Source organism: Chironomus tepperi, unplaced genomic scaffold (assembly GCF_022539635.2).
Source record: "Chironomus tepperi strain 1889 unplaced genomic scaffold, CSIRO-AGI_Ctep_v1 contig_219, whole genome shotgun sequence".
Lineage (NCBI taxonomy): Eukaryota > Metazoa > Arthropoda > Insecta > Diptera > Chironomidae > Chironomus > Chironomus tepperi.
In genome coordinates, this window is record NW_027226341.1 from 2567417 (window position 1) to 2595188 (window position 27772).

Consider the following 27772-nt stretch of genomic DNA (forward strand, 5'->3'; position numbering starts at 1 on the left):
TTTAAAATATTTACATTTAATATCGTGATGGAATCATATGGATTCTATTAATTCATCACAAAAGCATTTTTTCCAAAAATTCTTCACATTCTAAGTTTAACTACTAAGGTCAGTTTAAAAGAATTATGAAATGTTATTCTTTTCATAATAAATGAAATAATTTCATTCAAATTATTATAAAGCATGGAGAATAAATTTTGGAATAATGAAAAAATAAAAATTGATAATTCAGCTTACAAATTGTATGTTTGACGCTCCTCGGAACAAAAAATGAGAGAATAAACAATTTTATATAAGAACTCGCAGCTCTTCCTCTCTCTCTCGTTCTTATTATAACTTTTTTTTCATTCTTGAAATGTTTCAGTTCAGTGATTTTCCTGTGAGTGGTTTTCAGAATAACAAAAAAGATGTAAAAAGTTGAAAAAATTTTAAGTGAACCTGCCGCTTTGCTTGCTAGACTTTGTTTCTTAGTGATCATCAAAAAATATTTCTTGTTTATTCCACAATGGAAATAATTATTATCATTTTATTTTTATAAATCTATTTCATTTTTCTAGATGGTGTTTCTAAAAGGAAAAAAAAATAATAATAATTTTCGGTGGTTCCACATGAAAAAAAGTACCTTAAAAGTAAATTGATGAAATTTTTCTAATTCTTACATTTGAATTTCTAATTGAAGATATAAAAAATGAATTTAGGAAATTTTTCGAACCGTATCCTCGTTAAATGAGCAAGCAACGCAAACATAACAATCATAATTTCTTATGATTGACTATAATTTCATATTTTGATTGCGTTATGTCTGTTAAAATGCTAATCTGGACATTGACCTATGTTATTCTCTCTCCGAGCGACACAAATGGAGAAGGCTGTTTTGGTGTCAATAAAAGAGGTTTATTGGAGCCTTCTTTATTTGTGTTGCTCGGGCATCCAGTTACATATGTCTGAAAATGTAATCTTTTTGTTTTATGATACCAAAAATAGTAAATACGTAACGTTCTCAGCTGTTTGCTTGTGATATATGTAATAATATATGCTCTGATCTCTAAATCTGAAAAAAGTATGTAAAAATCTGCGTTTTGCGATAACAATTATCAGTTTTTTCCAGTTATTTTCAAACAAACTTTCTCGGTATTTTGATGAATGTATATGCTTTAATTCATGTCATAACTGTTGAAACTATAACAATTTGATTGCAATTTTATGATCTTTTGAAACAAATTATGATGAACTGCACAAAATACCTAAGTAATGTACTTGACAGAAAATAGATCAATTGCATCAAATTTCAGTTAGACCCGAGCGATACAATTGAAGAACCTCTTTTATTAACATCAAATGAAAGCCGCTTCTGTTTGACATTCAAAAATAAGCCACACGGAGTTGATTAAAGGAGTCGACTTATCCATATAAAATGCGAATCGACCTCTAGCTCTGGCCCCCGAATCCTTAAAAGCTCCGTGGCGGAGTCTTCCTAATTTATATTACTCGGGTGATTCAACAGAATTGAAATACATGAATAATTAGAACATGTCGAATTTCAGTTAAGGCATTGCTTAATTTTAAATTGCTAAGATCGATAAATTCTATAAAACAATATAAAGGGCAGTTCACTTATTATGTTACATTCTATTGCTGGCTCTGTCACCTAGTTTGAACAAATTCTCTGTCCGCACGTGGAGCTGACATTGTAATAAATGAATGGCCCCCAAGATAGTTTTGATTGAAAATTTGCTAAGAAAGATAATCAAATAAAATTACAGATTCGATGATTCAAAGCTCATTTATCTTCAATATTTAAGTAATTCGAAGCAGAGGCAAATAACAAACAAAAAGTTTATAACAAAGTGAACATAAAATTCAAGCAATGGTTCAATTAAATTGTGTTGAATTATTATTCGTAATTGGCTGTGTTTTAGTTTGTGGTAGCAAAGGCAATTTGATACAGTATTTGTCTAGAAACAATAAACCATTTTTTATGATTCAACCGAATGATATCATCGGAAATGGAAGCGGTAACGACTACAATCATAATACTGATGATGATCATTTTATATTCACAACAAAAAGGTGCTAATTAATTGTAGAGCAATTCGTAAACATTTTATGATATCCTCAATACGACCTTTTACAGCATACCCAATGAATCAAAGCTCTTACCGACTCTAAGTAATGGCCATATTGGATTTACATTGTTCTCTGATTCCGTCTATATGAATGCACTTTATAATGGACATGGTGGACTTTCTCATCGTGCACGTATACCCAACTTTTCAAATATTCAATTAACCAACTGTGGAGCCGTAGAAGACTGCAAATATACATTAAATGCAAAATATGGATATTTTATGGTCGAAATGAATGTAGGGAATGAATTCTATGTAACTCATTTGATTTATGCGCATCGATATTATAATCGTGCAGTAGTCAATCAATTCTTCATTCAACGTTTAAGGTCAAAAGGTAAGATTTTTTGCGTGGTAGCTTAATTATTGTTATTATATTCTGCTACTCGACTTACTATGTTCTTAATATTCTTAGCAATCAGTCCAGTTTATTTACTAAAACAAATCATTTCTTCCATAATTCATTTCTACTCTAATTCAATTTATTCAACTCTTCTTTTATTCTGATTGTTCTTTCCTGTATTCATGTTATAATGTTAAGGGATTAGAACTCAAAAACAGTCATGGGAAAATAAATTTTCATCTTTACATTCCAATGACAAATGAATTTATTTCATTATTTTTTGTTGTGTGACCAAATTATTACTGCACTTTCACTGTCGGAGAACCAAATGAATGAATATTATAGTCTCATATTCATCAGTGCATGACGAATCCTGTTTGCATAAAAAATACGTTTTCAATGAAAATGAAATACCACAATGTGAGTTTTGTAGGATGTAGAATGTGAGAACAAGTGCAATAATTAAAATTTAATAATAATAAAAATTCACCCCAATAATGGTATTACTTGTTGCTCAACAGCATTCCTCCTTAAGTATTTCATATAATTTTATTTTTAATGAAGGAAGATGAAATAATTGGATAAAAAGTCAAAGTCAATTCTTAGTTATTGTAGCAGCAAATAAGATTCTGAGTATAATTCAATCTCTTATCTCTATCTCTATTCAGGTCATCTTCTTGGAGTTCCTAAACTCTAGGAGCGTATCCAGGTCAAAAACCCTAAATTTAAATCAAACTCTTCAATGGTACTTTGGTACCTAATTATTGCTACACTGATCCTTCGATCGTGGATTCGATACTCGTTGAACCATATTAAGTAAAAACACTGCTTTGTTGAATACAGGTAGTAATGTCATTGAGAGCTGCTCCTGATCCCACTGTTAAAACTGTCTGGATATCAATGATCAGAAAAATTATTGGACATGTTATCCGAGTTGTGTAGATCTATCTTTGAACTTACTTAATCTGTGGACGATAAAGACAATCATGGACGACAAGATAAACATTTAAATCTAAGACCAAATCCCAAATTCACATAAGACTCCGAACAGTGAAAAATGCGGTTCGCCGTATTGTGCTGTTTGAGGACATGAAACTGTGTCTATTTCAATTTGTGAATCGAGAGATATTTAACTGTTGGCTCTTTTAGCCCAAGCAAAAAAAGAAGTATGCTTTGAAATTTCCATCAATAAATAGTAAGTCCATTAGATTGAGAATAAAAGAAAACGAGAAATTCCATTCATTAAAAAATAACTATTGTTTGGGGAAGGAAGAAAAAAATGAGAAATTATCTAATTGTATTCTTCATTTCTAGACGATATAGAAGTAAAGATTTACCAAAATATCTCCGGAAGTAATATAAACAATGAAACACAAGCAGCGCAAGCGAAAGATGATCTAGAATTTACAAAAAATGAAACAATTCATTTTAATGAAAATGATTTTCAACTTCTTTGCGGTCACATAATGGAAATGGAGAGATTAACTCAAGAGGAACCAATTCATCAAGAAGAAAATGCTTGTGTTCTATGGAATCATGTTCCAGAACAGCTAACACTCAGCAAAATGGCATCCTCAATTTCTTATAAATTTGTTATGGCTGTTGATATACATGAAGCTGATGTCAGACAGGAAATGATTGATGGTAATGTGATGTTTACATGATTTACTCTATGCTATAAGAATATGAAAATATGAAATGAAGATGATCTTTATGCGAAGTGCCTTCTGTTATGTTACAGTTCATGAAACTTTTAGTTCATTACATTAATTATGCAATGAAAATATGCTGATATAATGAATGGACATTTTTACTACTTGTTCAGCATTGCGTAAAGAAAAAGTTTTTTATGATTATATTATAACATGAATCCTTAATTGATTCTCTTACTTTCAAACTTTCCAGTTTTTAGCATAACTAATGACGATCTGATGATAAGTCACATTAATGAGTGGAAAAGATTTTGGAATAATTTTCATATTGAAATTAATGGCAACGACGAATTGGTAAGATATGATGGCTTAAATTCAGTTGTGGTTTTCCTGTAAAATAACAATAAAATTTCTATTTAGCTGCGGGCAATTATATCAAGTACATTTAATATTGCATGTAATTTGCCATCAGAACGAGTAAACTTACCACAACAACATCCTTTTTATGGTCTGAGTCCAACGGGTCTTGGACGAGGTGATATTGATGATTACGAAGGTCATAATTTTTGGGATACAGAAATTTTTATGTTTCCAACAATTGCATTAATCAATCATTATTGGGCAAGAAGTTTATTGCATTATCGTTACATCATGCTCAATTCTGCACGTGATTATGCCAAATTATCTGGATATAAGGGATCAAGATTTCCTTGGGAAAGTGCAGCAACTGGTTATGAAACAATTCAACCAGATTATGACTACATTGCCGAATATCAACATCACATTACCGGTGACATTAGCTTTGCCATGCAACAATATTTTGCACTAACTCATGATATTCAGTGGGCAAGAGAGGAAGGTTGCGAAATGGCTCAAGAAATAGCAAAGTTTTGGGAAAGTCGTGTGACTTTTAACAATACAAATGGTCTCTATGAAATTGATCATATAATGGGACCCGATGAAGATCATTGTGACACAAAAAATAATGTCTATACAAATGTCATCGCAATTAATGCGTTGAGATTCGGATCGTAAGTTGTTTTATATATTGTTTAAAAATTAGAGGATCTTGAAATTGAGAAAAATGATTCCATGAGTAAAGCGATCAATTATAGGTCCTAAAGCAGATTTTAGTAAATTTTACAGCAGACACACTTGAGATCGCATCGCGACAAATTAGGGATCGCGTCACGACACACTAGGGATCACGTCATGACACATCAGAAGGTCGCGAAGTATAGTTTGATGAGTAATATGCTGAAATATGATTGGTTATTTTAACTACATCAGAGTGGACGTTAGAGCTAGCCAATGGCAAGTCATTGTCCTGTTGATGTCTAGTTATAACGTATTTTCGTCCACTCAGGTCAGTTTAATTATAAAAATCGGTAAAAATCTTAATTCTAGACATAAATCCTAAAAAAAATCTTATTCCTCTAATTTATGCTCGAAGCTACACTCGATAACTTCATCATTCATCTAAATTTTGTTTTCTTTAGCTTTCATTTTTTATTTCTTTTAAAAATTCCAATTTCCAATTAAAATATCAAGCATCATAATTTTCTCATTCTAAATTGCTATTGCGTTTATGATCGTCATCGGCAAGAAGTTTTCTAACAATAAAAACGCGATATCCGAATAAAAGGTCTTTTTGTTGTCGAAGAGGTCTTCATTTTTTTGTCTATTCAAATGGAAGTAACAATTGATGAAAATAATTTCCATGTGAGAAAAAGTGAAGAAAATGAAGACGAGGAAAAAAAATGTTGACACTTGGTAATTTGTGTCGTTTGTTTGAGGTCGTGATGTCATGATGTCACACGGCATCTTTGAACATTTAAGCATGTATTTGTTAAACAAAAGACATGTTCTGTGATATTTATTTCAAAAAATTGTAAAATAATATCGAAGTAATTGCTATAATTTAACATAGAAGTTTTGAGAAGTATGTAGTAATGTAAAACGAGTTATAAGTTGGTGGAAGAAGAAATCGACTGTGAAGTGAAGGGGACAAATACACAAAATAATTACTATCGCGGTGTCTGGCAATTGAAAATGATCATCAAAATAGTTTTTTTTCTCATGGAATATATTTCGTGATACAAACTTCACATTTTACATGAAGTTCTTTGTAGCTCAAATTGATTTGTTACACTCAACGTGTCCTCTATACTTTTTTTATTATTATTATATCTATATTCTCCATTTAGTATGATGCGAACTTTATGTACTGAAATGAATCATGAAACTGAAGATAAATGGCTTAAAATTGCCAAGAATATGAAAATAATTTATGATGAAGTGCTAAACTATCATCCAGAATACGAGGGATATAATAAAGGCATGGAAGTTAAGCAGGCTGATACAATTTTAATTGGCTATCCACTTCAATTTCCCATGAACGAATCAACTAGAAGAAATGATTTAAATTTTTATGTACATGCAACGAGAAAGAGCGGACCTGCTATGACATACTCGATGTTTGCGATTAATTATCTTGATATAGGTGATGTGACAGATGCTAATGAGATGTTGGACAGAAGTTATAAGCCTTATATCAGAAAGCCATTTAACGTATGGAGTGAAGTTCAAGAAGGAGAAGATGGTGCTGTTAATTTTATAACAGGTGCTGGTGGATTTTTACAAGCAATTTTTAATGGATTTTTGGGCATAAGAATTCACTTGAAATATTTGGAATTGAAAAATCCTCAACTGCCTGCTGGATGCAATCGAATTAATTTAAAAGGAATTTTGTATCTTAATTCAGTTTTTGATATTGATGTGGACGGAACAGCATCTTCATTTAGGTTTAGTAAACTGCGAGATGTTCTAGTTTATACATCAGATGACAATGTGAAGTTGGACATTTATGAATTAAAATCATGTATGTTGTCTATTGTTTTTTAACTATCCTGAATAGCACATTTCGGTTAATCGATCTAAGATCCAGTACCAAAGCGAGATTTTAGCATGGTGACTTCGGCCTGAGATCAGATTTTCGATCAATTAACCGACTTGTACTATTCAGGTATCCAAGATCCAGCACCAGGGCCACGAGAATCTGACATAATGACTCCGGCCTTGGCCTGGATTTAGGATCGATTAGCCTTACCAAATAAATTTTTAATAATTTTCCATATTTCAGATAAAATCCCTAAAAATGGATCTGTTAAAATTCAATTGAAGAATCAATAAATAGACATGCATTGGAAATTTTTATTAAAAGAACTAGTGTTTATTACTACTTTATTCCATAAAAAATCACCAAGCATACACATAGGTATGATAAATGCCACCAATTAAGCTGCAAACAAATCACTTACAATTTATTTGTAATATTTTTTCTATCAAGTTTTGCATAAATGACACCTGATGGCATATCCAATGGTAAATAAACATTCTGTTCATCATCACGAACAAGAGACTTGAATTTTGAAAAGTCGACGCTGATATAATGCTTATTTGGTAAAGTCATTTCAATGGAATTGATTTCCTGGATCTTTTCCATAATATCCTTTTCAGTAATGTAAAGTGTATTTTGTACACTTGGAGATGGAATGCCTTGATCTAAATCACCAGCAAAATTCTGTAGAATACAATACTTGACGAGTTCCCATGCTTTATCATAATCTATCTGTGGATTTGCACAAAATATCCACGAGCAATCAACAATTGTGCTAAGAATTAAATAAGAATTATTATTGTTTTGTCATTGAACTTAACAAGACATATCCTAGGCTAATTTATATTTACCTGAAAATTCTATCATCAGCATCGGGAAGTGTGCGGTATTCGTCATTAATAAAATTTACAAATGAACTTTTTGTTGTCTTCAAGACACGCAAATTCTTAATGCCACTAATTACGACTGGATATTTTTCTATAAGCAGTTAAACAGAATGATATTAAAGTTTTAAGCTTATTTACATTTTGCTTGATTCATACCATATTTTTTAAGAACGACACTTGCAGATCGTGTACAAATAGGAGTATGAATGAATGCATGGTTATGCAACTTGACATTTGCATGATCACCATAATTCACTCGATTCCACATGAGTTCTTCAACGCGTATAGAAACTTTTAGCACATGATCGTATTTGGACATAAAATGATTGCACAGCAAGATTCCAAAATCCTCTGGTGACTTTATGCCATACTTCTTTGCCAGCAAGTACACTGTATTTTTCTGTGAGTCAGTAGCAATAATGTCAGAATTGTCACCTTGCATATAATCTTTTTGTGTAGATAGTGTAAGACGTGTTGACACTTCAAGCTCCTTTACAATATGAACGAGACCTATTGAAGTGCATGAACAAAAAAGTAACTTTCTATTCAATATACGGTTTTGTGCCTTTAATTACCATTTCTAACGAGATGTAAAATTTTCACTCCATTCTTTCCATAATTGTGATCTTCAAGAATGTATTTACTATCGTCAACTGTTGACATCTTTTTTTCTTACTGTATTATTCTCAATAAACTGTACTGAAGATCCACTGATAGACTGTGAGTTCAGTTAGACAATAATTCAGTTTTTATATCTTAATATCATTATTTGATCTATTTTAAATTAATATTTGTCAACATCCATCAACATAAAACTGATTGTTGATGACATCTAAGTAAATATTGTTCATAAGATCATACAAGAGATAAGAGATCACAGATAAGCTTAAGAAAGTAAATAATTTGCAATCTTGTTTTTGTTTTTATTGAGGCTTTACTTATTTTTTGTTATTATGTACATGAAAAATATTTTTAGGAAAATTACTATGTCATTAGTTCAACAACTTTGAATGATTTTTGATCGATCATGATTATTTTGAATGGATATTTTTTTCTTATTTTTAAAATCATATGTACTGTGATCCATGGTCGGAAATGTCCCTGGTAACTGGTTCTATTTTGCCGGCTTCCTTCCTTAATGCCAATTGTAGCAATACCAAATGCAATCTGTCTCTATCGATAGCTTCCTTCCAGGTATGTAGTCTGTACCGTACCAATATCTACCGTACCATACATCGTACCGTACCAATATCGTATTGGCAAAATAATTAATCTAGAGTGTTTAAATCGGCTCCTATAATGCGAAACTCTTTGAGATTTATTTTCAATTACTTACTTACTTCCTTAATAAAGGCGCACGAGCCCATTGCCGCATTTAGAGTTCGTCGAAATCTGAATCTGTCATAAGATAACTTCTGCCAGTTTCTAATTCTCAGCAGTTTTGCATCATTGCTCACACAGTAATCCAATGAGATCTTTGATCTACCTTGAGATCTCATGTCATCTTGAAATTTTCATATGCTTATAATAAAGTTCTAATATTCTCAAATGCTGTTAATTCATATCCCATAAAATCCCGAGGAACCGTTAATTAAAATCTTCTCACCATGCTTGCTTGAGATTTATTCTAATTCCATCCTTTTATGCTATTAGAATCCTCTCATATCATGAGTATCAATTAAGGTATCAAGTATATTACTCCAAAAAATGTCAAGCCTCTATATAAGAGCACTTGAATCTCCATCTCTTTCACTAATTACTTTATTGCAAAGAATCACTTCGGGTATGTCACTTGAAAATTTCAGATATGATAAGCCATATCGATTAATACTGATCACAATCACCTACTTCAGATTAAGTCCTTTTAATCTAATCATTTCAGCACAAAATGATAAAAATTGATTACTTAAATTTCAAGTGCCTAATTTTTACTTATAAAAAGCGCGTAAATTGCTTTTAATTCCATTAATTGTCATTTAGTGTCGACAAATACTTCAAATTGGAAACTCATATACTGGAATAAGTGATAAGTGATTGGTGTCAGAAAAAATCAATGAAAAATAAATTTAAATACTTCTTATGGATCTTTGTGATCCTATTTTGTTATGAAGTGAAAAGTGATGATGACAACTTGATTATTGAAAGCACAGTGTATGTTAATACTTGTTTTACTCGAAATTTTCATGTTACGTAACAATCCATTAGTTTGAATTTTTGTCAAAAAAGTGAAATTCTGGCTCAAAAGCTTATTTATGAATCATTAATGAATTGTGTATGAAAAATTGGATCTTAATGCTATGATTTAAGTGTTTATTTCTGCTCTCGTAGAAGAACAGAACAGTTTAGGGGACGTTCAGTTATGATGTAACGCGTAGACTAACATCCCCCTCCCCCATCCCTTCTATAAGCTGTTGCAAAATCGTAGACTCCCACCCTTCCTCCTCATAAAAATCGATCGTAATAAGTGAAGGATCCCTTCAATGAATCATTGTTATATATACTTTATCACACCATATGACATAATTTGTGATAAAAGTAATCATCACGTGCGAGATGCATTTTCACTCTCATTTTTAAATCTACAACTTGAAACCAATAATTCCCAGAAAATACATTTATTTTGACAAATTGTCTTAAATAGCTGCCTTATCAGCATGTTTTTCTTATTTCTAAATTTATCAATTTTGAGATTATCAAAAGTTCTTGGCATGCAATATGTCGACACTTGAAAATTCATAGATGATAAGTCTTTTTAAAAATACACTCACTTTTAGATTACCTGTTGCTGCTGATATGCCAACACTAGCAAATGGACACATTGGATTTGTTATATATGGGGATTCAATTTTGATGAATGGATTGTACAATGGAGTTCGTGGAGAGTCACATCGTGCAAGGATACCTAACTATGCAAATCTCATGCCAAATGTTGATTGTAGTGAAGGATGCCTGTATCAGCTCAACATGGGAAAGGGATATTTCCAAAATACCATCAGAAGAAGCAATTATAAAATTGTTCAGCAGTTGTATGCTCATAGATATTATAATCGGGCTATTGTTAATTCCTTTACTCTTGAACGAACTGCACAGCAAGGAAACATTTCTATTGATTTTAACATTGACCATGGAAATGAAACAAGCATAGATTTAGAATTGACAAACTCTAAAGTTATTCAAGAACTAAATTTAAGAATCAACTGCTATGTCACCAAATTGATTGAAGATCCTCGTTATCAAACATCCCCATCCAAAGTTTGCATTGGATATACAATTCCACAAGAAAGTTTGGCTTTAAACGAGAATGAAAATTCCACAACGTTCCTTCACATTACTGCAGTAGCAAAAACTGAAGAAGAAGTCATTAAGGAAGTTGAGGATATCATGCAAGCATCAGATGTTTTTGAGAAACATTCAACTGTTTGGGAAGAACATTGGAATCGATTTGGAATTTACCTTGAAGGAAACGCCAAGGTTAACGAAATCATTCATTCCAGTATGTTCTATTTGATCAGCAACTTACCATCCGAAGCAACAAATCAACCGAAATATCCATATTATGGATTAAGTCCTGGTGGTTTACCAAAAGGTGGACAAGTTTACATGGAATATCAAGGACATTCATTTTGGGATACAGAAATTTGGATGCATCCTCCAATCTTGCTATTTAATCCAAAATGGAGTGAAGACATTTTAAGCTACAGATATAATGTGAGAAAAGCAGCAGCTGATAATGCATTGAACACGAATTACAAAGGCTACAGATATCCATGGGAGTCAGGTTTCACAGGATGTGAAGTTACACCTGATTGCTGCCCAGAAGTCGTCGAGTATCAACATCATATAATTGCAGATATTGCCTTTGCATTTAGATCCCATTTAGCAGCAACACATGATGAAGAATGGTGGAATAATTTCGGATGTGATATTGCTTACAATACTGCCAAGTTTTGGGAATCGAGAGTAAAGTACAATGATACCACAGAGAACTATGACATCAGAAGTGAGTTAGAAAGTTAAATTTTAAAACAAATATTAATCCATGCCAATTTTACTTTGCAGATGTTATGGGACCTGATGAAGATCATCATGATATTGATAATAATGGATACACAAATGTAATTGCTGGATTTAATCTTTATTTCGGAGACTTTGCTGGATGTTATTGCAGAAATGTCTTAAATATTTCCGATTCCGATTATAATCGATTTGCTAAAATTGCCAAAAGTTTGACACTTTTATATGATGAACAAAATGATCGTCATCCTCAATACGAAGGATATGCTGGTGAAAACATAAAACAAGCTGATACTGTTATGTTGGGTTATCCATTACAATTGCCAATGAATGCGTAAGTATTGAATATTATCCTATGTAGCATATATATCATGTCATTTGACACAAATATTTTAGATCCACAAAACGAAATGACTTGGAATACTATGACACGAAGACTCGAGTAAATGGACCAGCAATGACATGGGCAATGCACACAATTGGCTTTCTAGATCTTGAAGACCAAGAAACAGCTGCAGCTTATTTTGAAAGAAGTTATACTCTCTATACAAGAGCACCATTTAACGCATGGAGTGAAGCAATTCCTGGCCAACCTGCTGCAGGAAATTTCATAACAGGTGCTGGAGGATTTTTGCAATCAGTCATCAATGGATATGCAGGAATTCGATTGAATTTTGATAATTTAATTATTACAAAGTCTTACTTACCTCCTGCTGGCTCCAAGCTTACATTAAATGGAATTGTGTATTTAGGAAATGTCTTCCGTTTGGAGGTTATTCCTGGATTTAAAATTCTTACTGTGATTACAAATGGAGCAGAAGATATTCAAGTGCTTGTCGATGGACTTGAACAAGGAAAATTAGCAAGCTATAGAGATATTCCTCTCCGAATTCCTGCTGATTCAGAAATAACTCTAAAGCCTCTTAAAAAGTTCGGCGAATCCCAAGGATGTGAAATGAGGGAAACTGTCATTGGTAAGAAGGTTAGTGAGGAGCCTGTGGAATATGAAGATGATGAATGGACTTTAGGTGCAAATTAGTAAGTACTGTGTTTAAGATGCAGACATCCTTATTAACAATAATTTAATTAGTTTGCCAGATTTCTACGAACTTCCAACATTAAGCAATGGACACGTAGGTTTCGTTATTTACAGTGACTCAATTTTCATGAATGGATTGTACAATGGACAAAATGGAAATTCCCATCGTGCAAGAATCCCCAATTTTGGAAATATTGAAACTGATTTGCAATGCACCGGAAATAATTGTGCTTATCAGCTAAACTTGAAGCATGGCTATTTCGAAAGAATTGCCTATCAAGGCAGAAGCTTTAAGGTTTCTCAACAAATGTATGCACATCGTTATTTCAATCGTGTCATTGTCAACAGATTTGTCTTAGAACAACTTGATGGAACACTTGCGTATTCTGTACAGTTACGGTTAAGTCCTGGAAATGAGACGAGCGTCGACGTTGTTTTAGTTGATGAGTTTGGTTATTCTGAAAATGGTACACAAATAACAGTTAAGGCCTATACGACTCGTGTAATTGAAGATAATAGATATCAAAAAGATCTTTCAAGGGTTTATGTTGCTTATACTACTGTGCCTGCTCAATTGACAGTAAGTTCAGGACAAAGAACTTCAGAATATGTCCATTACACTGCAATCGGATCAACAGAAGCTGAGGTAAAGAAGGAATTAGCTGATGTTTTGAATCATACATATTCACAAGTCTTTGATAAGCATACATTAATATGGGAAAATCACATGAATAATTATGAGATGACTGTTGAGGATAACAAGGAATTAAATCAAATCATCCATTCAAGTTTATTCTACTTAATCAGTAATTTACCATCTGAAGAATCTAATCAACCAAATGGACAATTTTATGGTTTAAGTCCTGGTGGTCTAGCAAAAGGTGCAGAAGGCAAGGATTATCAAGGACATTCATTCTGGGATACGGAAATATGGATGCATCCTCCACTACTTTTATTGAATCCAAAATGGAGTGAAGACATTTTAAGCTACAGATATAGTACCAGAAAAGCAGCTGAAGATCATGCAAAGTTTACAAGTAATTCAACTCTTATAAGGAATACAACTTATGAAGGATATAGATATCCATGGGAATCTGGATATACTGGACGTGAAGTCACTCCTTTATTTGCATGGGAAGTTATAGAATATCAACATCACATTACAGCAGATATTGCCTTCGCTTATAGATCACATTTGGCAGCAACTCATGATCTTGACTGGTGGAAAAAATACGGATGTGAAATTGCTTATAATACAGCAAAGTTTTGGGAATCAAGAGTACAATTCAATGAGTCTACCAAGTTCTATGACATCAATAGTAAGTAGTAATTTGTCAATAAATGCACAGACTATATCTTAGATCTTTTTCATAGATATCATGGGACCAGATGAAGATCACTTTAATGTGACGAATAATGTCTACACTAATGTCATTGCTGCTATCAACTTGTATTTTGGTGATTTTGCTGCCTGTACATGCAAAGATGAGTTGAAGGAATTAGATGCTGACAATTTCGCTAAAATTGCCAAATCATTAAAAATGGTATATGATGAAGAAAACGATTATCATCCACAATTTGAAGAATATGAAGGACAATCAATTAAACAAGCTGATGTTGTGCTGCTCGGATATCCATTACAGTTGCCCATGAACAGGTGAATTACAATTTTTTAAGAGAAATTACCAAACTAAATCCCAATTTTTTATAGTACAACTAAGTACAATAATCTTCATGTTTATGATAACGTAACCCGAGACACGGGACCTGCTATGACCTGGTCAATGCACACAATTGGTTTCTTAGACCTTCAAGATGAAGTAAATGCAGCAAGAACATTCCAAAAAAGTTATAGCGTCTACAATCATGAACCATTCAAAACATGGAGTGAAAATCAGCCAGGCGTAGAAGGAAGTGGCAATTTCATAACAGGTGTTGGAGGATTCTTACAGTCAGTCATGAACGGTTATGGTGGAATAAGATTACATTTTGATCATCTTTCAATCACTAACTTCTTTACTCCACCTGGCACGAAAGGATTAACTTTAAGAGGCATAACGTACCTAAATAGTCGTTTTAATTTAAATATTAAAGATGATTTAGCCATTCTGATGTTTACAGAAGTTAGTAAAGATCATCCACTCAAAATTACATTGAGTCCATCAAACAAGGAGTTCGAAGCAAAAGCTGGTACATTGATTACATTCAGGAGAACAGAAAAATTAATCATGAAACCAGACAGTAACATCTTTGGTTCTTGTGAAATGAAGGAAACTGTTCTAAACGTTCCTGCTAGTGCCTCAATCTTTAAAATTAACATTTTCATCGGTTTGGTTATTGCATTGCTTGCTATTTTGATGAAATAAATTTTTGAGCCATAAAGGATACTTATTCCAAGTGAAACTAGCTGTTTTATTATTATAGGGGATATTTATTATGCATATAGTCAGTACCAAGTATATATTATTCTATTATGCCGACTTTCTGTTAGCTGGATGTACAAAAATTGATTTTGGCAACCATCTTTCAAGTAAACTGTTTACTTCTTGTTGCTTGCGTGTGATTTCAGTGCCTGAATCAACGACATTTCCATCCTTTTCAACAATTGCAACAATTTCTTCCGTATAACTTTTAATATCTAATTTAAGTTCCGGTAATTTTTGATAATTAGATTTTAACGAATATAAATTAAATGTCAGCTCAAAGGTTGAATGGGAGAATAATGTAAATGTTAGCTGTTTATGTCCAGACAGCATAAATCCATCGGAATTTCCAATAGATGCTTGAAAATGCAAAATTTCATCTCCTGGATTTTTCAATAGGATCTTATAAGTGAAAATCTCTCTCACAAAGACTCGTTCCGTTGGCGACGTACAGTAAATATTCAATAAAGGAACGACAACATCTGAAAATTACATATTTGATTATTATGTTTACTATGATGACAAATATTTAAGAAATGCTTACCAACACCTTCAATGAGGAATTTGGACTCATTGATAATATTTGTATTGGACTTTCTCCATTTAATGCAGTACAGCCCAAACTTCTTATCCTGATCAATGACTTTCTTCTCTTGCAAAACATTAATCTTTGCATTAACAAATCCTTTCGTATGATGAGAGTCGTTTACTAATTCAACAACATCTAAAGCACTATTTATATTGAATTTTTCGTCATCAGAATTTGAAAATTCCATTGACTTTTGATCTTTCTTTTTAATACTAAATGGATCATCTTCATCTTTTGTGCTGACTACCTCTAAAACAGCTTTTGATTTAAACTCATTTTCAGATAATTTCATTTTTGAAAACAGCATAGAAGCATCAGCCATATTATTTGCACCTAACTTTTCTTTCGTTAACCAGCTATTTGTGGTCCTTGTTGGAATCAAAGTCAAAATATTTTCCATATCACATCCACGACTTATGTCGTTTCCAATAAAAGATTGATTATGATTTGATTTCTCAGTTATGTTGACATCAGCAATGAAAAATGCATCTAAAATATCAATATTGAATGGTGATCTAGGTTTAAGCGATAATCTCATCAAAAACTCTTCATTCTCGTAGCAGCTAGTAAGAGGCTTTCTATCCAAACTGTATAAGCGGCTATCGAAGCTAAACTCTTCAACACATGGAACAATCAGCATATTATCATGTCTTTTTCTCACTAAATTATTTTCTAAACGTTCAACGTTTATGTCAAGATGTTCTTCACTTCCAGTGAATGTTGTTGGTGCTACTTCCAGAGATGGAGATGATTCTTTCTCAGTTGGCGAAAGCATATTTGATTCTGTTGTATCAATAATTTCGTAATATAACGACTGCTTTAATTCAATATTTCCTTCGATTAAGCTTGTCAAGAAGTATTCAATTGATGCATTTGAATGTCTTTCCAAGTTTCCAATAGTAAAATTGATGCATGAACTCAGCTTTGTTGTTGGGTCGCTTGAGTTTTTAGTTAAGAAAACTGGAATATTTTGAAAAATGTATTAAAATTAACTTTTTAAAAGATGTGCATCAATATACCTTTATTCTTGTAGCTAGCTGGCAATGATACTTTAACAGTAACATTTTGAAGCACCTCATCATGACTGTTTGTAAGATTCAGCTGAATTTTATAGTATTCATTCAACAGCATTGGCTGATTATGAACAACATTTGAATTCAAATGAAAGCTGCAATTGCAAAAAATATTTAATTTTCATTACTTGACCAGATTGGCACAAAAATGTTCTTACGTTGGGATGATGTAGCATGTTCTGAATATTTTAATAAATTCCAAGAAGTCGGAGTGTATGTTGTAAGATTGGAAATACTTTGTTGCATTTAATGACTTTTGAAACGTCAAAATTGCTGATACTTTTTCAGTTCCCATCAACAATTCTACAGCATTGACTGTAACTTCAGAGTTTTCGACAAACTGTCCAGGTTTTATTAAATTGCTGAATTTGTAGCATTTTCCACGTTCCAATGTGAAATGTTTAGCTTCAAAGCTATCACCTAATTTTGCAGCTTTTGTAGATGAATCAACTTCATATTCATATCCAACAGTTGCTTCAATCTTTTGCTTTGATCCACTATTTGACAGCAGAATCACCGAAATTTTCGCAATTTTTATGGGCACGAGTGAATTCGATCGTAAATATACGGACAGGTTGATAGGATCTGTAAATTTCACTTGATTGCTTTCGAATGAAAATTTACAGTCAATCAACTTTGGAATGTCATCTAAATTCACTGTAATTGGTGATCGATTGTTAGCTAGAGCATCTTTCCATAATTGAACCACTTCTGGTGCTATTTGATTTTGAAATGTTGGAGCAGAGTTCTGAAATATGATAGAAATTGAAAAGCTTTACATGTTAAGGAAATAAGAAGTAACTTACATTAAAAACTTTCCACAAATTTTCCAAAATATGTTGCCGTTCAGCAACTGATATTTTCATATTCGGAGAAAGTGCTTCAATACTGCTGGATACAAAATCATTAACAGATGCCGATAAGGTTGCAGACTGGACAGTTTTAGTAAGAATTGCAGTAAATATCGAATACCATTTCTCAGCCCGGAAATCTTGTAGCATTAACGAATATAACGTTAAAGCCTTTGTGTATTCTCCGCTCTTGAAATATTCATCAGCCATCATTACTGCACATTTTTTGCGTGATCGTCCGCATCGATAAATTTTAAATTGAGACATAGCTTGACTTAATAGATTTATAATGACAGCCTAATTAAAAACGTAAAAAATGTTACTTTTTGAGCATTAACAGAAGATAATCATGTTATACTTACGGAATAGTTATACTTCATCTCCATTTCACGAACCAATGTGATTATTTGTTGATCAATGCCTTGATCTCGATCATTACCACTACGAACACCAAAGAAGTCACTGTACAGAAGTGAAAATTGTGTTGTTGGAGATAAATTTTCTTCATTTGATGCTGCTAAAAATGCTATAGTAAAGCTTATTAAGCATAAATGGACATAATTAAATAAATATACTTACGATTGCTTTGTAGAAATATTTCACGCCTCTTGTACAGATGTTCGGCGGCTTTTAGATAATAAATTGCAGGATTTTGTGTCTGTATTGCAGCCAATCCGTTCTTAACCGCTTCATTGAATATTTCACCAAAATAATTAAATTGCGAAGATAACCAGCCATGATGTTCAAATAACAATTCCTTAAATCCAGTTCTGGATTTATACTTTTCAATATGTGCCTTGAACTGAGTGATAGAATCTCTTGGTAAGTTTAATTTAAACATCAATCTGCAGATCTTATAACTTATAAATCCAGCAACGGTTTTGATCTCTAAGCAATTCGTATCAACGACTCGAATATTCTCCAAATTTGCATATGCTTGCGTGTAGTGCCTAATCATTTTTTTATCATTAATTAAATTGAATCAAGAATTAAATTCTAATCACTTACTTTAAAGCAGTTGGAAAATCTAAGCGAAGTTCAGAAATAAATCCCATTTTAAATTGGTGTCTAACTTTAAGCGTTTGATGATGAGAAGTCGTTTGATGTGAACGATAATTTTTCAAAATTCCAATGTAGAAAGATTGCGCTAGTTCCAAAAATGCTGACTCAAGTCTTACGGTATATTCAATAAGTCTATGATCATTTACTGGAAGGACGTAAAGATGTTTTGTGTTTATTTCGCAAGCATTTGCTAAAGCAGATGCTCTTTCTGTAGCTATCAAGTCATCACTTGCTAAAACCGGCGTTGATTTATGCAAAAGAACTAAAGCGATTTTAGTTGCACGATCTTGAAGTCTTGATTTTAATTGCTGGATCATTGTAGAACATTGCACTTGTTTCTCTGACCATTGAGGCTCCTTCCATTCTAATTCCATAAAAACAACAATCTGAAAGAGTTGACATTAATGAAGATTTGAATATGATAAATTTACTCCAAAAAATTTACCAAAGACGGAACTACATGTTGATATTTTAACATCCAGTTCTTTTTCAGTATATGCTTTGGATTGTACCATTCGAAGCTCTGTCGTTTCGGTTTTTTCGTTGGAAACTCATAATTATTAGGAATTATCTTGTATTGAATGGGAGGTCTGTAAAATTGTAGATATTTGTCAATTGATTTCTGGTGATGTGTGAAAAAATTTCATACCTTTCAATTCTGTTAAAAGAATCATTTATCGCCTTATGCGACGAATTATTCAAGTCTAATCCATAAAATCCTATTAAAGGTTGGGCAGTTGCCAGCAATTCTGATGGAAATTCAGCCATGGTATGCCGTGTATTCTGTAAATTTAATACTTTTTATTATTTTGAAAAGTTTGTTTTGATTTTTTTGTACCGAAATGAAATGAAATATTTTTTTTATGATTACTGAACAGAATTTTAAATTTATTGTGACCGTTAATTTATTTAAGAACCGGTAAAATTAGGATTATCAAGATAATTTTATTTTGTTCCATTCTTTTATTTATTCAACCTTTGATTTCTTATAAACTTTACTGGATACATATCGATAAAGGAATTGCATTATTTTAAAAATAATCCATAAGCTTAATGCTATAATACAAACTACATCGAGCATCAAATATTGATACCATGAAAGTTTAATAGCATGAGATTTTAAATGTTTTGCTCCATTGTGCTTAATAACATATTCAATCCAATACATAGACGTATTTAAGGGATTTACTTGATTATCTCTTATTATGGACGACAGTTCCTTTGCCTTTTCAAAATATTTTTTGTTTCCAATCATTTGATCAATTTTTGATTTCAATGAACTTTCGGTCATCTGAGGAAATAGAATATAATGACCATATCCAAGCTTTTCAGCTATTTTAGCATTTCTATATTGATCACCAAAAAATGGCATAAAAAGAGTAGGAACACCAAAATACAAACTTTCAATTGTTCCAAAAAGTCCACCATGTGATATGAACAGAACTACATTAGGATGATTCAGGATTTCCGCTTGTGGTGTCCATTTTGAAATCATTAAATTAGATGGCAAATTTTCCAATTCCTTTTCATATTTCCATAAAACTTTTTGCTTTAGTGATCCGAAAACATTAATCAATAACTTCAATTTCTCTCTGGGCATGTTTGAACTTTGGACATATGATCCCAATGACATATAGATAACACCATTTTTAGCATCATCTAGAAACATTTTCAATTTTGTCGGAAGTGGCTTCAATGGTTTTATGTGTGCTCCAGCAATATCAATAATCCCATGCATCAAAGGTCGTGGCTTGGACATTACTACATGATTATTCACCAGAATAACTGATATTGATTTCTCTAAATCTTGTATTGTGGGCAGATTTGATAAGTGAGAAAAATATTTTTGTGCCATTTTATTCATAGCTGGTAGATAGTAAAATCTCCTTATGACAACATCTGCCATTGAAAATATAAAATTATGTAGACGTTGAATAAATGTCATTTTGTCATCATAATCTGATAAAATCATGTGTGGCACTAGAGAATAAGGTGTTATTGATCCCATTATACCATCAAAAAAATCCGAATAGCCATATGTACCTAAAATTTAGAACGAACATATTTATTCAAGACTCTATCACAGTGGCGGGCAACCTTTGTGTCGCGGCACACTAGTGTAAAATGTCATAAATCGTATGCCATGGACGGTTTTGGTCAAATCTTATCACCAAAGTGTGGCGCGAAAAACAAAAGGTTGTCCACCACTGCTCTATCATTTTAATTGAGATGCATACTTAATGAAACGATTGGTGCTTTATATTTATGTGCAAACATCAAAAGTGCCTCTTGAAAAAATTGTTCTGTCAGTATAAGATCAAAATGTGAGTCATCATAAAGTGTAAAATTTCGGACCAAAGGATTCTCTAGACAGTGTTGAGTGCTTTCAATTCCCAGCCACCAATAAATACTGAGCATTTCTATTTGATCCATAAATTTCAGATCAAATATTTGTTCCTGAGTAACTGAATAATACAAAAATATAAGCATATTAATAGTGCATAATAAAATTAATTTTACAATGACTTCCTGGACTCCATGCAGGCTGTATTAAAATTTCTGTGTAATTTTCAAGCTTTTCGTCGAACGAAAATGGCGAAATTAAAGTAATTTCATGACCACGCTGAATCAACTCCTTAATAATAACTTTGAACATCATAAAGTGACTGCCGCCTGGAAATGGCATCAAAACCAAGATTCTCGAGCTTTCAACAATGCCAATAATGAAGCAAAACGAGAGAACTTTGAAGAATTTCTGTGAAAAAATCATTTTACTTTTGGTCACTAAAAGCTCTGTTTCTAAGTCTGCTATTGCTTTCTAATGTAAGTATTGACTAAAAACTAATGAATGACTGCTTAATTATTTAAGAAAAAAATTTATTATGAACATTATTTAGTCTTATCAAGCTTGTATACAAGTGTTATTGACTTTCCACTTAGTAATATTTGAATTTTCCTCTTTGCTCTCTCTTACGATAACGACGAACTATGAGTTTGATTGTAAGTACCCAGAATAAGATGAAAGTCAGTAAGATTCCAACGTATAATGCTGCAACATCTAATCCAACGTATGAAATCCAACAAATGTTAACTGCTGGTGATTTTTCAATGCCTTTATGTTTGCAAACATGTTGTATCCAAAATACAGCCTCTTTTAAAGGCTCTACGGGATAATCTAAAAGTTTTGAACTAGCTTTTCCAATATTCGAGAAATATGTATTGTCGTTTGCAATCTGATTAATCTTTTCAATCAAAGTTTCTTCATTGAGATCATCGAACAGAAGCATTTCACCATAATGACCACGTTCAGCTTGTAGAGCATTTCTGTACTGTTCACCAGTAAATGGTATTATTAACATTGGAACAGAATTTGATAAAGCTTCTTGAAAACTCAAGGTTCCACCTAAAATGAGAATGTTTTAATATTTCCATGTCTGGAGCTTCCAGTGGTGTGCAACCTTTAATTTTCGCAACACATCTTAATGATAAGCCTCGACCGAAACAGCATACAGCGTACGGTTCATGGCATTTCAATACTGGTGTGCCGCGGTCCACAGGTTGTCCACCACTGCCTTAAATTTAAGTTTAATTACATTACCTTGTGTGATGAAAAGAACAACCTTTTTATTTCCTAATAAATCATTTTGCGGGAACCACTTTTGCATTATAACATTATCTGGTAATCCCGCAGGAATATCTCCATCATATTGCCATAAAATAGTCTTCTTAATTTTACCAAAGGCTTTAATGATTTCATCGAGTTTCTCTTTTGGCATTTCAGAAGGCTTTAAATATGATCCAAGAGAGAAATAAATCACACTGCCATGGGAATTGGAAAGGATTTCCTACAAATAAAAACATGTATCAATAATAATTATTTTTTGGATACCCACAAACTTACTTTCAGATCAGATGGCAAAGAGTAAATATCTCTAATGTGTGCCGAACCAATATCGATTTGGGATGTCATTTTCGGACGCTTTTGTGTCACTCGGAAGCTATTAGACAACACTACTGATATATTTTTAATGACGTCTTGTATATGCGGCATTTCTCCTTTAATACCATCACGAAAATGCTTTTGTGCCAATCTATTTTGTGCAGGAATGTAAGAAAATTTGCGAACTGATGCTTCAAACAAATGTAGTAATGTATTATAACATCGCTGCATGTATGTCATGTTATGTTCATATTTGGAAACTGGATGTGGAATGAAGGAATATGGAGTCATAACACCCATTGCTTCGTCTACAGAATAACTGATTCCATTAACATCTATTAAGAATAAATAATTTATAGATACAAGGAATTAGGCATTAATTTCTATTTACAACTTACCTAATGTGATTAATGGACAATCATATTTATACGCTAGCATGTATAGAGATTCCAGATGATTGTTATCGGCTAAAATAACATCAAATTTGTAATCCTTTCTTCTAATAAGCTTTTTAACATCAGGTTGATTTAATGCATGTTCTGATACAGCTAGGCCAATTTTGTATTGTGCTTGAATATAGCTAATGTCACTCTCGTACTTTCCAGTGAAAATGTCCTTTGAAGAAACTAGAAAATTACACAGTTATTTTAGGGTTTGTTTGCTTCAGTGGTGGGCAACCTGTGTGATGCGGCACACTAGTGCCAAAATTGTTTGAAATGGAACGAACCGTATACCGTTTGCGGTTACGGTCGAGCCTCATCACCAAGATGTGCCGCGAAAAAAAAGTTGCCCACCACTGGTCTACTTAATATGATTTAAGATTAGGCTTTTACTACAACGGAATCCGTAAATCATGAGGAATCCGGAAATTGTAAAAGCCTATTTAAGATATGTGAAACAGTAAGAAACTTACATAAATCCTCAACTTTATATTTTGGAATCAAATATTCTCGCAAATTTTCATTTTTATAATCCTCATTTCTGTATTTAAATGGAGAAATTGTTGTTATCGAATGTCCACGATCAATTAACTGTCTAATGATTCTCTCGAATAATATCCAATGCGATTGATAGGGAATAGGTGCTACAACTAATATATCGTAAGCCGTTGTCATTGATGACATCACCATAAGTGATATGGCAATTATTTTGAATACCATTTTTATTCACAATAAGCCGATTAATGCTAGAAAAAATCAAATATTTTTGTATTCACTGATATGCTGATACTGATCAAATATAGACAGTCCAAATAAATCAAAATTGATGCTGCAAGGACTGATGAAAATTATTTTACTTTACTTGAACTTAATTCCCCAAAATACACTGAATGACTGACTGAACTTTTATCGATCAAGTCTGAAAATTAAAGAATATGTGATATACATTTACTTTAAAATCCCGAGCGACACAAATGAAAAAGGCTCCGCCATGGAGCTTTTGAGACTCCGCTAAACAAATTTTATTAACACCAAATGGAAGATGTTTATTTTACGGAAGTCTTATGAACGCCAGGTGGAGTCGGCTTCCATTCTTCATTTGTGTCGCTCGGGAATATATATTAAGTATTTGGAAATTGTACAACATCAAGCAATTGACATCTGTTTTGAAGTAAAAAAGTAAATTCAAAAAGCTTCTTGTTATAATTTGAATTTAATTCATAAGTTTAAAAATTACTTAAATGTTCTTAAATTTAAATGATTTTAATAAATAGAATTCATGTCAGGTAAAATCTCTGCATGAAGAACTTTAAAGATCATAACTTACTTTTTCAAAAATTCACATGAACTCATCAGCTGATCTGTCTTTCTCTCATACTCTCTGTTTTCATTCACATGTTCTCTTTCTAGGTGATCACTCAAACAGTTAGTTCTCGTTTGTCGTTTCAAACAGACGAGTTTGTTGTTCCTTGCTATATTATTTATTAAACGTGATTTAAACGTGTGCTGTAATTTCATTTTTAATTTTTTATTACAACATATTCAATATAAATCACGATTTCATTCCAATGATAGGACTACCTTAAGTTATAACTATAAAGTGCAAATTTAGTACTTTAGAATTTAATCTGTAATTGATGAGAGAAAATTAGAATCAAAGTTCATTGACTTGTATTTGTTTGAATCAGCGGACATAGCTATAAAGAAAAATCAGCAAAATGGTGAGCATATGTCTAGTTCTAAATATGTCATTAATCGTTTATAAGTCAAATTCCATAGGCTCATTGATTGGCAAGTAACTTGTAATTAATGGATAAGCAAATATCCAGCCTTAAACTAGCTACTTGTTCAATCGGGTGCCAAATCTCAAAATATTTTATATCTCATTCTCAATCTTATTACTTCATTCTTAACAGAACCTGATTCCGTTGCTTTCGACTCTCGTTTTCTTCCTAATTCTTCACGCATCTACGTCATCAAGAATTTTATTTCTTGTGGCTTTTCCTGGTAAAAGTCATTGGTTAATGTTTCAGCCGGTTATTAATGAGGTAGGCACTAGCTTTATATTGCTTTTTAACAACTTTAATGTGAATATTATTTTTGGTCAAATTTAGCTATTAAACAGAGGTCACGAAGTAACAGCCATCACTCATTATCCATTGAAAACCGATTCAGGAAATTATAAGGAAATATTAATAAACCCTCCTTGGGTATGGGATGAAAGAGTGAATATGTCATCATATTTTACACGAGCAGTCCGAAAAGAAAGTGTCATTTTCAAAATAACTTCACTTTGGCATTTCGGAATAGCAACAACACAATTCGCACTTGAATCTCCGCCTGTTAAACAGTTTATTGATGAGGATAACTCGAAATTTGATCTTGTGATAAGCGAGCAATTTCAACAAGAATCTATGAATATGTTTGCTCATAAGTATAACTGTCCTCTTATAACAATTGGAACATTAGATTATGCTGATTACATGCACAATGCACAGGGTCAAATAACTCCATGGTCGCATGTCCCACATTTTGTAAGCTACAGTACTGATAACATGAATTTTATGGAGCGTCTTGAAAATATTTTCGTATCATTGTATGATGCTATTGGAAGGAAATTTTACTATTTACCAAAAATGACTGAATTAGCAAGAAAAGCTTTTGAAAAATTAGAAAATCAACAAGGAGGTAGATTGCCGTCAGTCGAACAATTGGAAAAGAAAATATCAGTTCATTTGATAAATTCTCATCCTGCCTTAAGTTACCCACGTCCTAAAATGCCTGGAATGGTTGACATTGCTGGTGTTCATATCAAAGCTTTAAAGCCATTACCAAATGACATTCAAAAATTTCTTGATGATGCTCATGATGGAGCGATTCTTGTTAGTTTTGGGACATTTTTACAAAGCTCCAAAATGCCACCAGAAAAATATCAAGCAATGATTGATGCTTTTGGTTCACTAAAACAAAAAATCATTTGGAAATGGGAAGATGATAAAAAATTTCCGTCAAATATTTACACAAGTAAATGGCTTCCACAAGCCGATATTCTAGCACATAAAAATGTTAAATTGATGATAGGTCATGGAGGTATATTTGGAACACAAGAAGCAATATACTATGGAAAACCGATGATAATATATCCATTTTATGGCGACCAACATTTGAATGGATTTAAAATTGAACAAAATGGAATTGGATTATTGCAATCCATGGATGAACTGTCTACGGAATCATTACTAAAAGCTATAAATCAAGTCATCAGCAATGAAACATTTTACCAAAACATAAAAATGAAATCGGAAATTTTCAAAGCTAATCAAAATAGCCCATTAGATACAGCAATATGGTGGATAGAACATGTACTTCAATTTAATGGTGCATCACATCTTCAATCGCCAGCAAGAAATCTTCCATGGTTCCGGTATTTATCACTTGATATAGCTTTTGTCATTTTTGGAGCTCTCTACATAATTTACGATTTAATAAGACAATTGTTTAACAAACTATCAACTGATAAGACTGAAGTAAAAGAAACTAACAATAAAAGTAAGAAGAAAAAGAGTGAATAAATCATCTAGATACTAAGTTTATGATATTTATTACCACCAACCCGAAAATCCCGAGCAACACAAATGAAAACAGCTTCACAACGTATTAACAACATCCATTTGGTATTAGTGAAAGAGGTTTAACGGAGCCTTATTTTGTCGCTCAGGCAAGACAATTAAATTGTACACTATTGTCTGAAAAGTTAAAAAGAAATTCGTTGAATAAAAAACTAGGAAATAAAATTGAACAAATTTCAATTCCTCAAACAAATAAAATACTTTGAAATCCACATTTCAGCAAGACTAAGCTTTTTTGAAAATTTCAAATCTTGTTTGTTGTTGAAAGTTGCTACGACATTCATGAAGTTTAAAAAATTGAGATTTTGTAAGAATTTTTGCAAGATTTTTGTAAATTTTTTTCAACTCAAAAATCTTAAAAATCACGACATCTGGTTTGAAATAAATTGTATAAATCAAAATTCTTCCGGTATTTCCTGATCCTGGGTTGCTGTAAAAGAATTGTCTTTAGATCCCCAATAATTGAAAAATTTTGAATTAAAATCAATTACCATAAAAAAATTATAATGATTAAAAACAGAAATTTTAAGTTTTTCATCATTTTTATTTGTATTAATTTGTTCGTTCAAATTTAATGAACTTTCAATGCTTTCACAAAACCTTTTTTATTTATTTTATTTTCTCATTCATTAATGAATTCTAAAAAATAAAATTTTTTCCGAACCTTTTCATGTTTTTTTTTTTTATTTAAATTTTTTTTTTCATCATTATTATAACTTTTTTGAATTTAATCTACGAGTACATAGCGTTTATCGCACCACATTCATGATTTCATTGCACGAGTTTAAATGGTTTGTTTTCATTT

At 32.2% G+C, this 27772-nt stretch overlaps 6 protein-coding genes across 7 annotated transcripts; 3 read left to right on the forward strand and 3 right to left on the reverse strand.

The window, feature by feature from the left end:
- The first annotated feature begins 404 nt into the window (after positions 1-404).
- On the forward strand, positions 405-7328 carry LOC139090756 (protein-glucosylgalactosylhydroxylysine glucosidase-like). Its single transcript, XM_070640561.1, has 8 exons — positions 405-629; positions 1764-2070; positions 2135-2463; positions 3784-4113; positions 4375-4475; positions 4542-5152; positions 6329-7002; positions 7264-7328. The coding sequence occupies exons 2-8, from the start codon at positions 1868-1870 to the stop codon at positions 7311-7313; spliced, it is 2298 nt and encodes a 765-aa protein (XP_070496662.1). The 5' UTR covers positions 405-629; positions 1764-1867; the 3' UTR covers positions 7314-7328.
- A 3-nt stretch (positions 7329-7331) lies between these two features.
- Positions 7332-8626, reverse strand: Uro (Urate oxidase). The gene is made up of 4 exons (XM_070640562.1): positions 8483-8626; positions 8064-8417; positions 7872-7998; positions 7332-7795 (listed from the first exon to the last, which is right to left on the reverse strand). The coding sequence occupies exons 1-4, from the start codon at positions 8568-8570 to the stop codon at positions 7438-7440; spliced, it is 927 nt and encodes a 308-aa protein (XP_070496663.1). The 5' UTR covers positions 8571-8626; the 3' UTR covers positions 7332-7437.
- Positions 8627-9888: 1262 nt separating this feature from the next.
- Positions 9889-15363, forward strand: LOC139090855 (uncharacterized). The gene is made up of 7 exons (XM_070640702.1): positions 9889-10058; positions 10682-11907; positions 11967-12255; positions 12318-12959; positions 13012-14279; positions 14335-14617; positions 14672-15363. Exons 1-7 carry the CDS (start codon positions 9961-9963, stop codon positions 15324-15326), a joined length of 4461 nt encoding a protein of 1486 aa, XP_070496803.1. The 5' UTR covers positions 9889-9960; the 3' UTR covers positions 15327-15363.
- Positions 15364-15370: 7 nt separating this feature from the next.
- On the reverse strand, positions 15371-19786 carry gry (trafficking protein particle complex subunit 11 gry). Of its 2 annotated transcripts, none has more exons than XM_070640704.1 (10): positions 19608-19786; positions 19404-19548; positions 18905-19344; positions 18476-18846; positions 18259-18413; positions 17852-18193; positions 17204-17793; positions 16992-17140; positions 15928-16932; positions 15371-15865 (listed from the first exon to the last, which is right to left on the reverse strand). In XM_070640704.1, exons 1-10 carry the CDS (start codon positions 19724-19726, stop codon positions 15432-15434), a joined length of 3750 nt encoding a protein of 1249 aa, XP_070496805.1. In that variant the 5' UTR covers positions 19727-19786; the 3' UTR covers positions 15371-15431. The 2 variants fall into 2 exon arrangements, with proteins under 2 accessions (XP_070496805.1, XP_070496804.1); XM_070640703.1 differs by having other exon boundaries at positions 18259-18422.
- A 139-nt stretch (positions 19787-19925) lies between these two features.
- On the reverse strand, positions 19926-24241 carry LOC139090708 (uncharacterized). Its single transcript, XM_070640507.1, has 8 exons — positions 23812-24241; positions 23297-23524; positions 22860-23233; positions 22557-22803; positions 21898-22361; positions 21479-21713; positions 21196-21423; positions 19926-21001 (listed from the first exon to the last, which is right to left on the reverse strand). The coding sequence occupies exons 1-8, from the start codon at positions 24056-24058 to the stop codon at positions 19926-19928; spliced, it is 3099 nt and encodes a 1032-aa protein (XP_070496608.1). The 5' UTR covers positions 24059-24241.
- Positions 24242-24918: 677 nt separating this feature from the next.
- On the forward strand, positions 24919-26948 carry LOC139090841 (UDP-glycosyltransferase UGT4-like). Its single transcript, XM_070640685.1, has 3 exons — positions 24919-25059; positions 25255-25386; positions 25453-26948. Exons 1-3 carry the CDS (start codon positions 25057-25059, stop codon positions 26908-26910), a joined length of 1593 nt encoding a protein of 530 aa, XP_070496786.1. The 5' UTR covers positions 24919-25056; the 3' UTR covers positions 26911-26948.
- The last annotated feature ends 824 nt before the right edge of the window (positions 26949-27772 follow it).

What these genes read in the sequence shown, in the direction of transcription:
- LOC139090756 (XM_070640561.1), top strand. Translation starts at nt 1,868, where the DNA reads ATGGTTCAATTAAATTGTGTTGAATTATTATTCGTAATTGGCTGTGTT. An exon ending in AATGCGTTGAGATTCGGATC is followed by an intron (nt 5,153 to 6,328) that starts GTAAGTTGTTTT and finishes TTCTCCATTTAG; the next exon opens with TATGATGCGAACTTTATGTA. An exon ending in CATTTATGAATTAAAATCAT is followed by an intron (nt 7,003 to 7,263) that starts GTATGTTGTCTA and finishes TCCATATTTCAG; the next exon opens with ATAAAATCCCTAAAAATGGA.
- Uro (XM_070640562.1), bottom strand. Translation starts at nt 8,570, where the DNA reads ATGTCAACAGTTGACGATAGTAAATACATTCTTGAAGATCACAATTAT. An exon ending in TTTACATCTCGTTAGAAATG is followed by an intron (nt 8,418 to 8,482) that starts GTAATTAAAGGC and finishes GCACTTCAATAG; the next exon opens with GTCTCGTTCATATTGTAAAG. An exon ending in GCTGATGATAGAATTTTCAG is followed by an intron (nt 7,796 to 7,871) that starts GTAAATATAAAT and finishes TTTAATTCTTAG; the next exon opens with CACAATTGTTGATTGCTCGT.
- LOC139090855 (XM_070640702.1), top strand. Translation starts at nt 9,961, where the DNA reads ATGAAAAATAAATTTAAATACTTCTTATGGATCTTTGTGATCCTATTT. An exon ending in TTGATTATTGAAAGCACAGT is followed by an intron (nt 10,059 to 10,681) that starts GTATGTTAATAC and finishes ACTCACTTTTAG; the next exon opens with ATTACCTGTTGCTGCTGATA. An exon ending in TTACAGTTGCCCATGAACAG is followed by an intron (nt 14,618 to 14,671) that starts GTGAATTACAAT and finishes AATTTTTTATAG; the next exon opens with TACAACTAAGTACAATAATC.
- gry (XM_070640703.1), bottom strand. Translation starts at nt 19,726, where the DNA reads ATGGCTGAATTTCCATCAGAATTGCTGGCAACTGCCCAACCTTTAATA. An exon ending in ATTTGTGGAAAGTTTTTAAT is followed by an intron (nt 17,794 to 17,851) that starts GTAAGTTACTTC and finishes ATCATATTTCAG; the next exon opens with AACTCTGCTCCAACATTTCA. An exon ending in ATTCCTCATTGAAGGTGTTG is followed by an intron (nt 15,866 to 15,927) that starts GTAAGCATTTCT and finishes TGTAATTTTCAG; the next exon opens with ATGTTGTCGTTCCTTTATTG.
- LOC139090708 (XM_070640507.1), bottom strand. Translation starts at nt 24,058, where the DNA reads ATGGTATTCAAAATAATTGCCATATCACTTATGGTGATGTCATCAATG. An exon ending in TTGTCCATTAATCACATTAG is followed by an intron (nt 23,234 to 23,296) that starts GTAAGTTGTAAA and finishes TATTCTTAATAG; the next exon opens with ATGTTAATGGAATCAGTTAT. An exon ending in CTTTGCCATCTGATCTGAAA is followed by an intron (nt 22,804 to 22,859) that starts GTAAGTTTGTGG and finishes TTTTATTTGTAG; the next exon opens with GAAATCCTTTCCAATTCCCA.
- LOC139090841 (XM_070640685.1), top strand. An exon ending in TTCAGCCGGTTATTAATGAG is followed by an intron (nt 25,387 to 25,452) that starts GTAGGCACTAGC and finishes GGTCAAATTTAG; the next exon opens with CTATTAAACAGAGGTCACGA.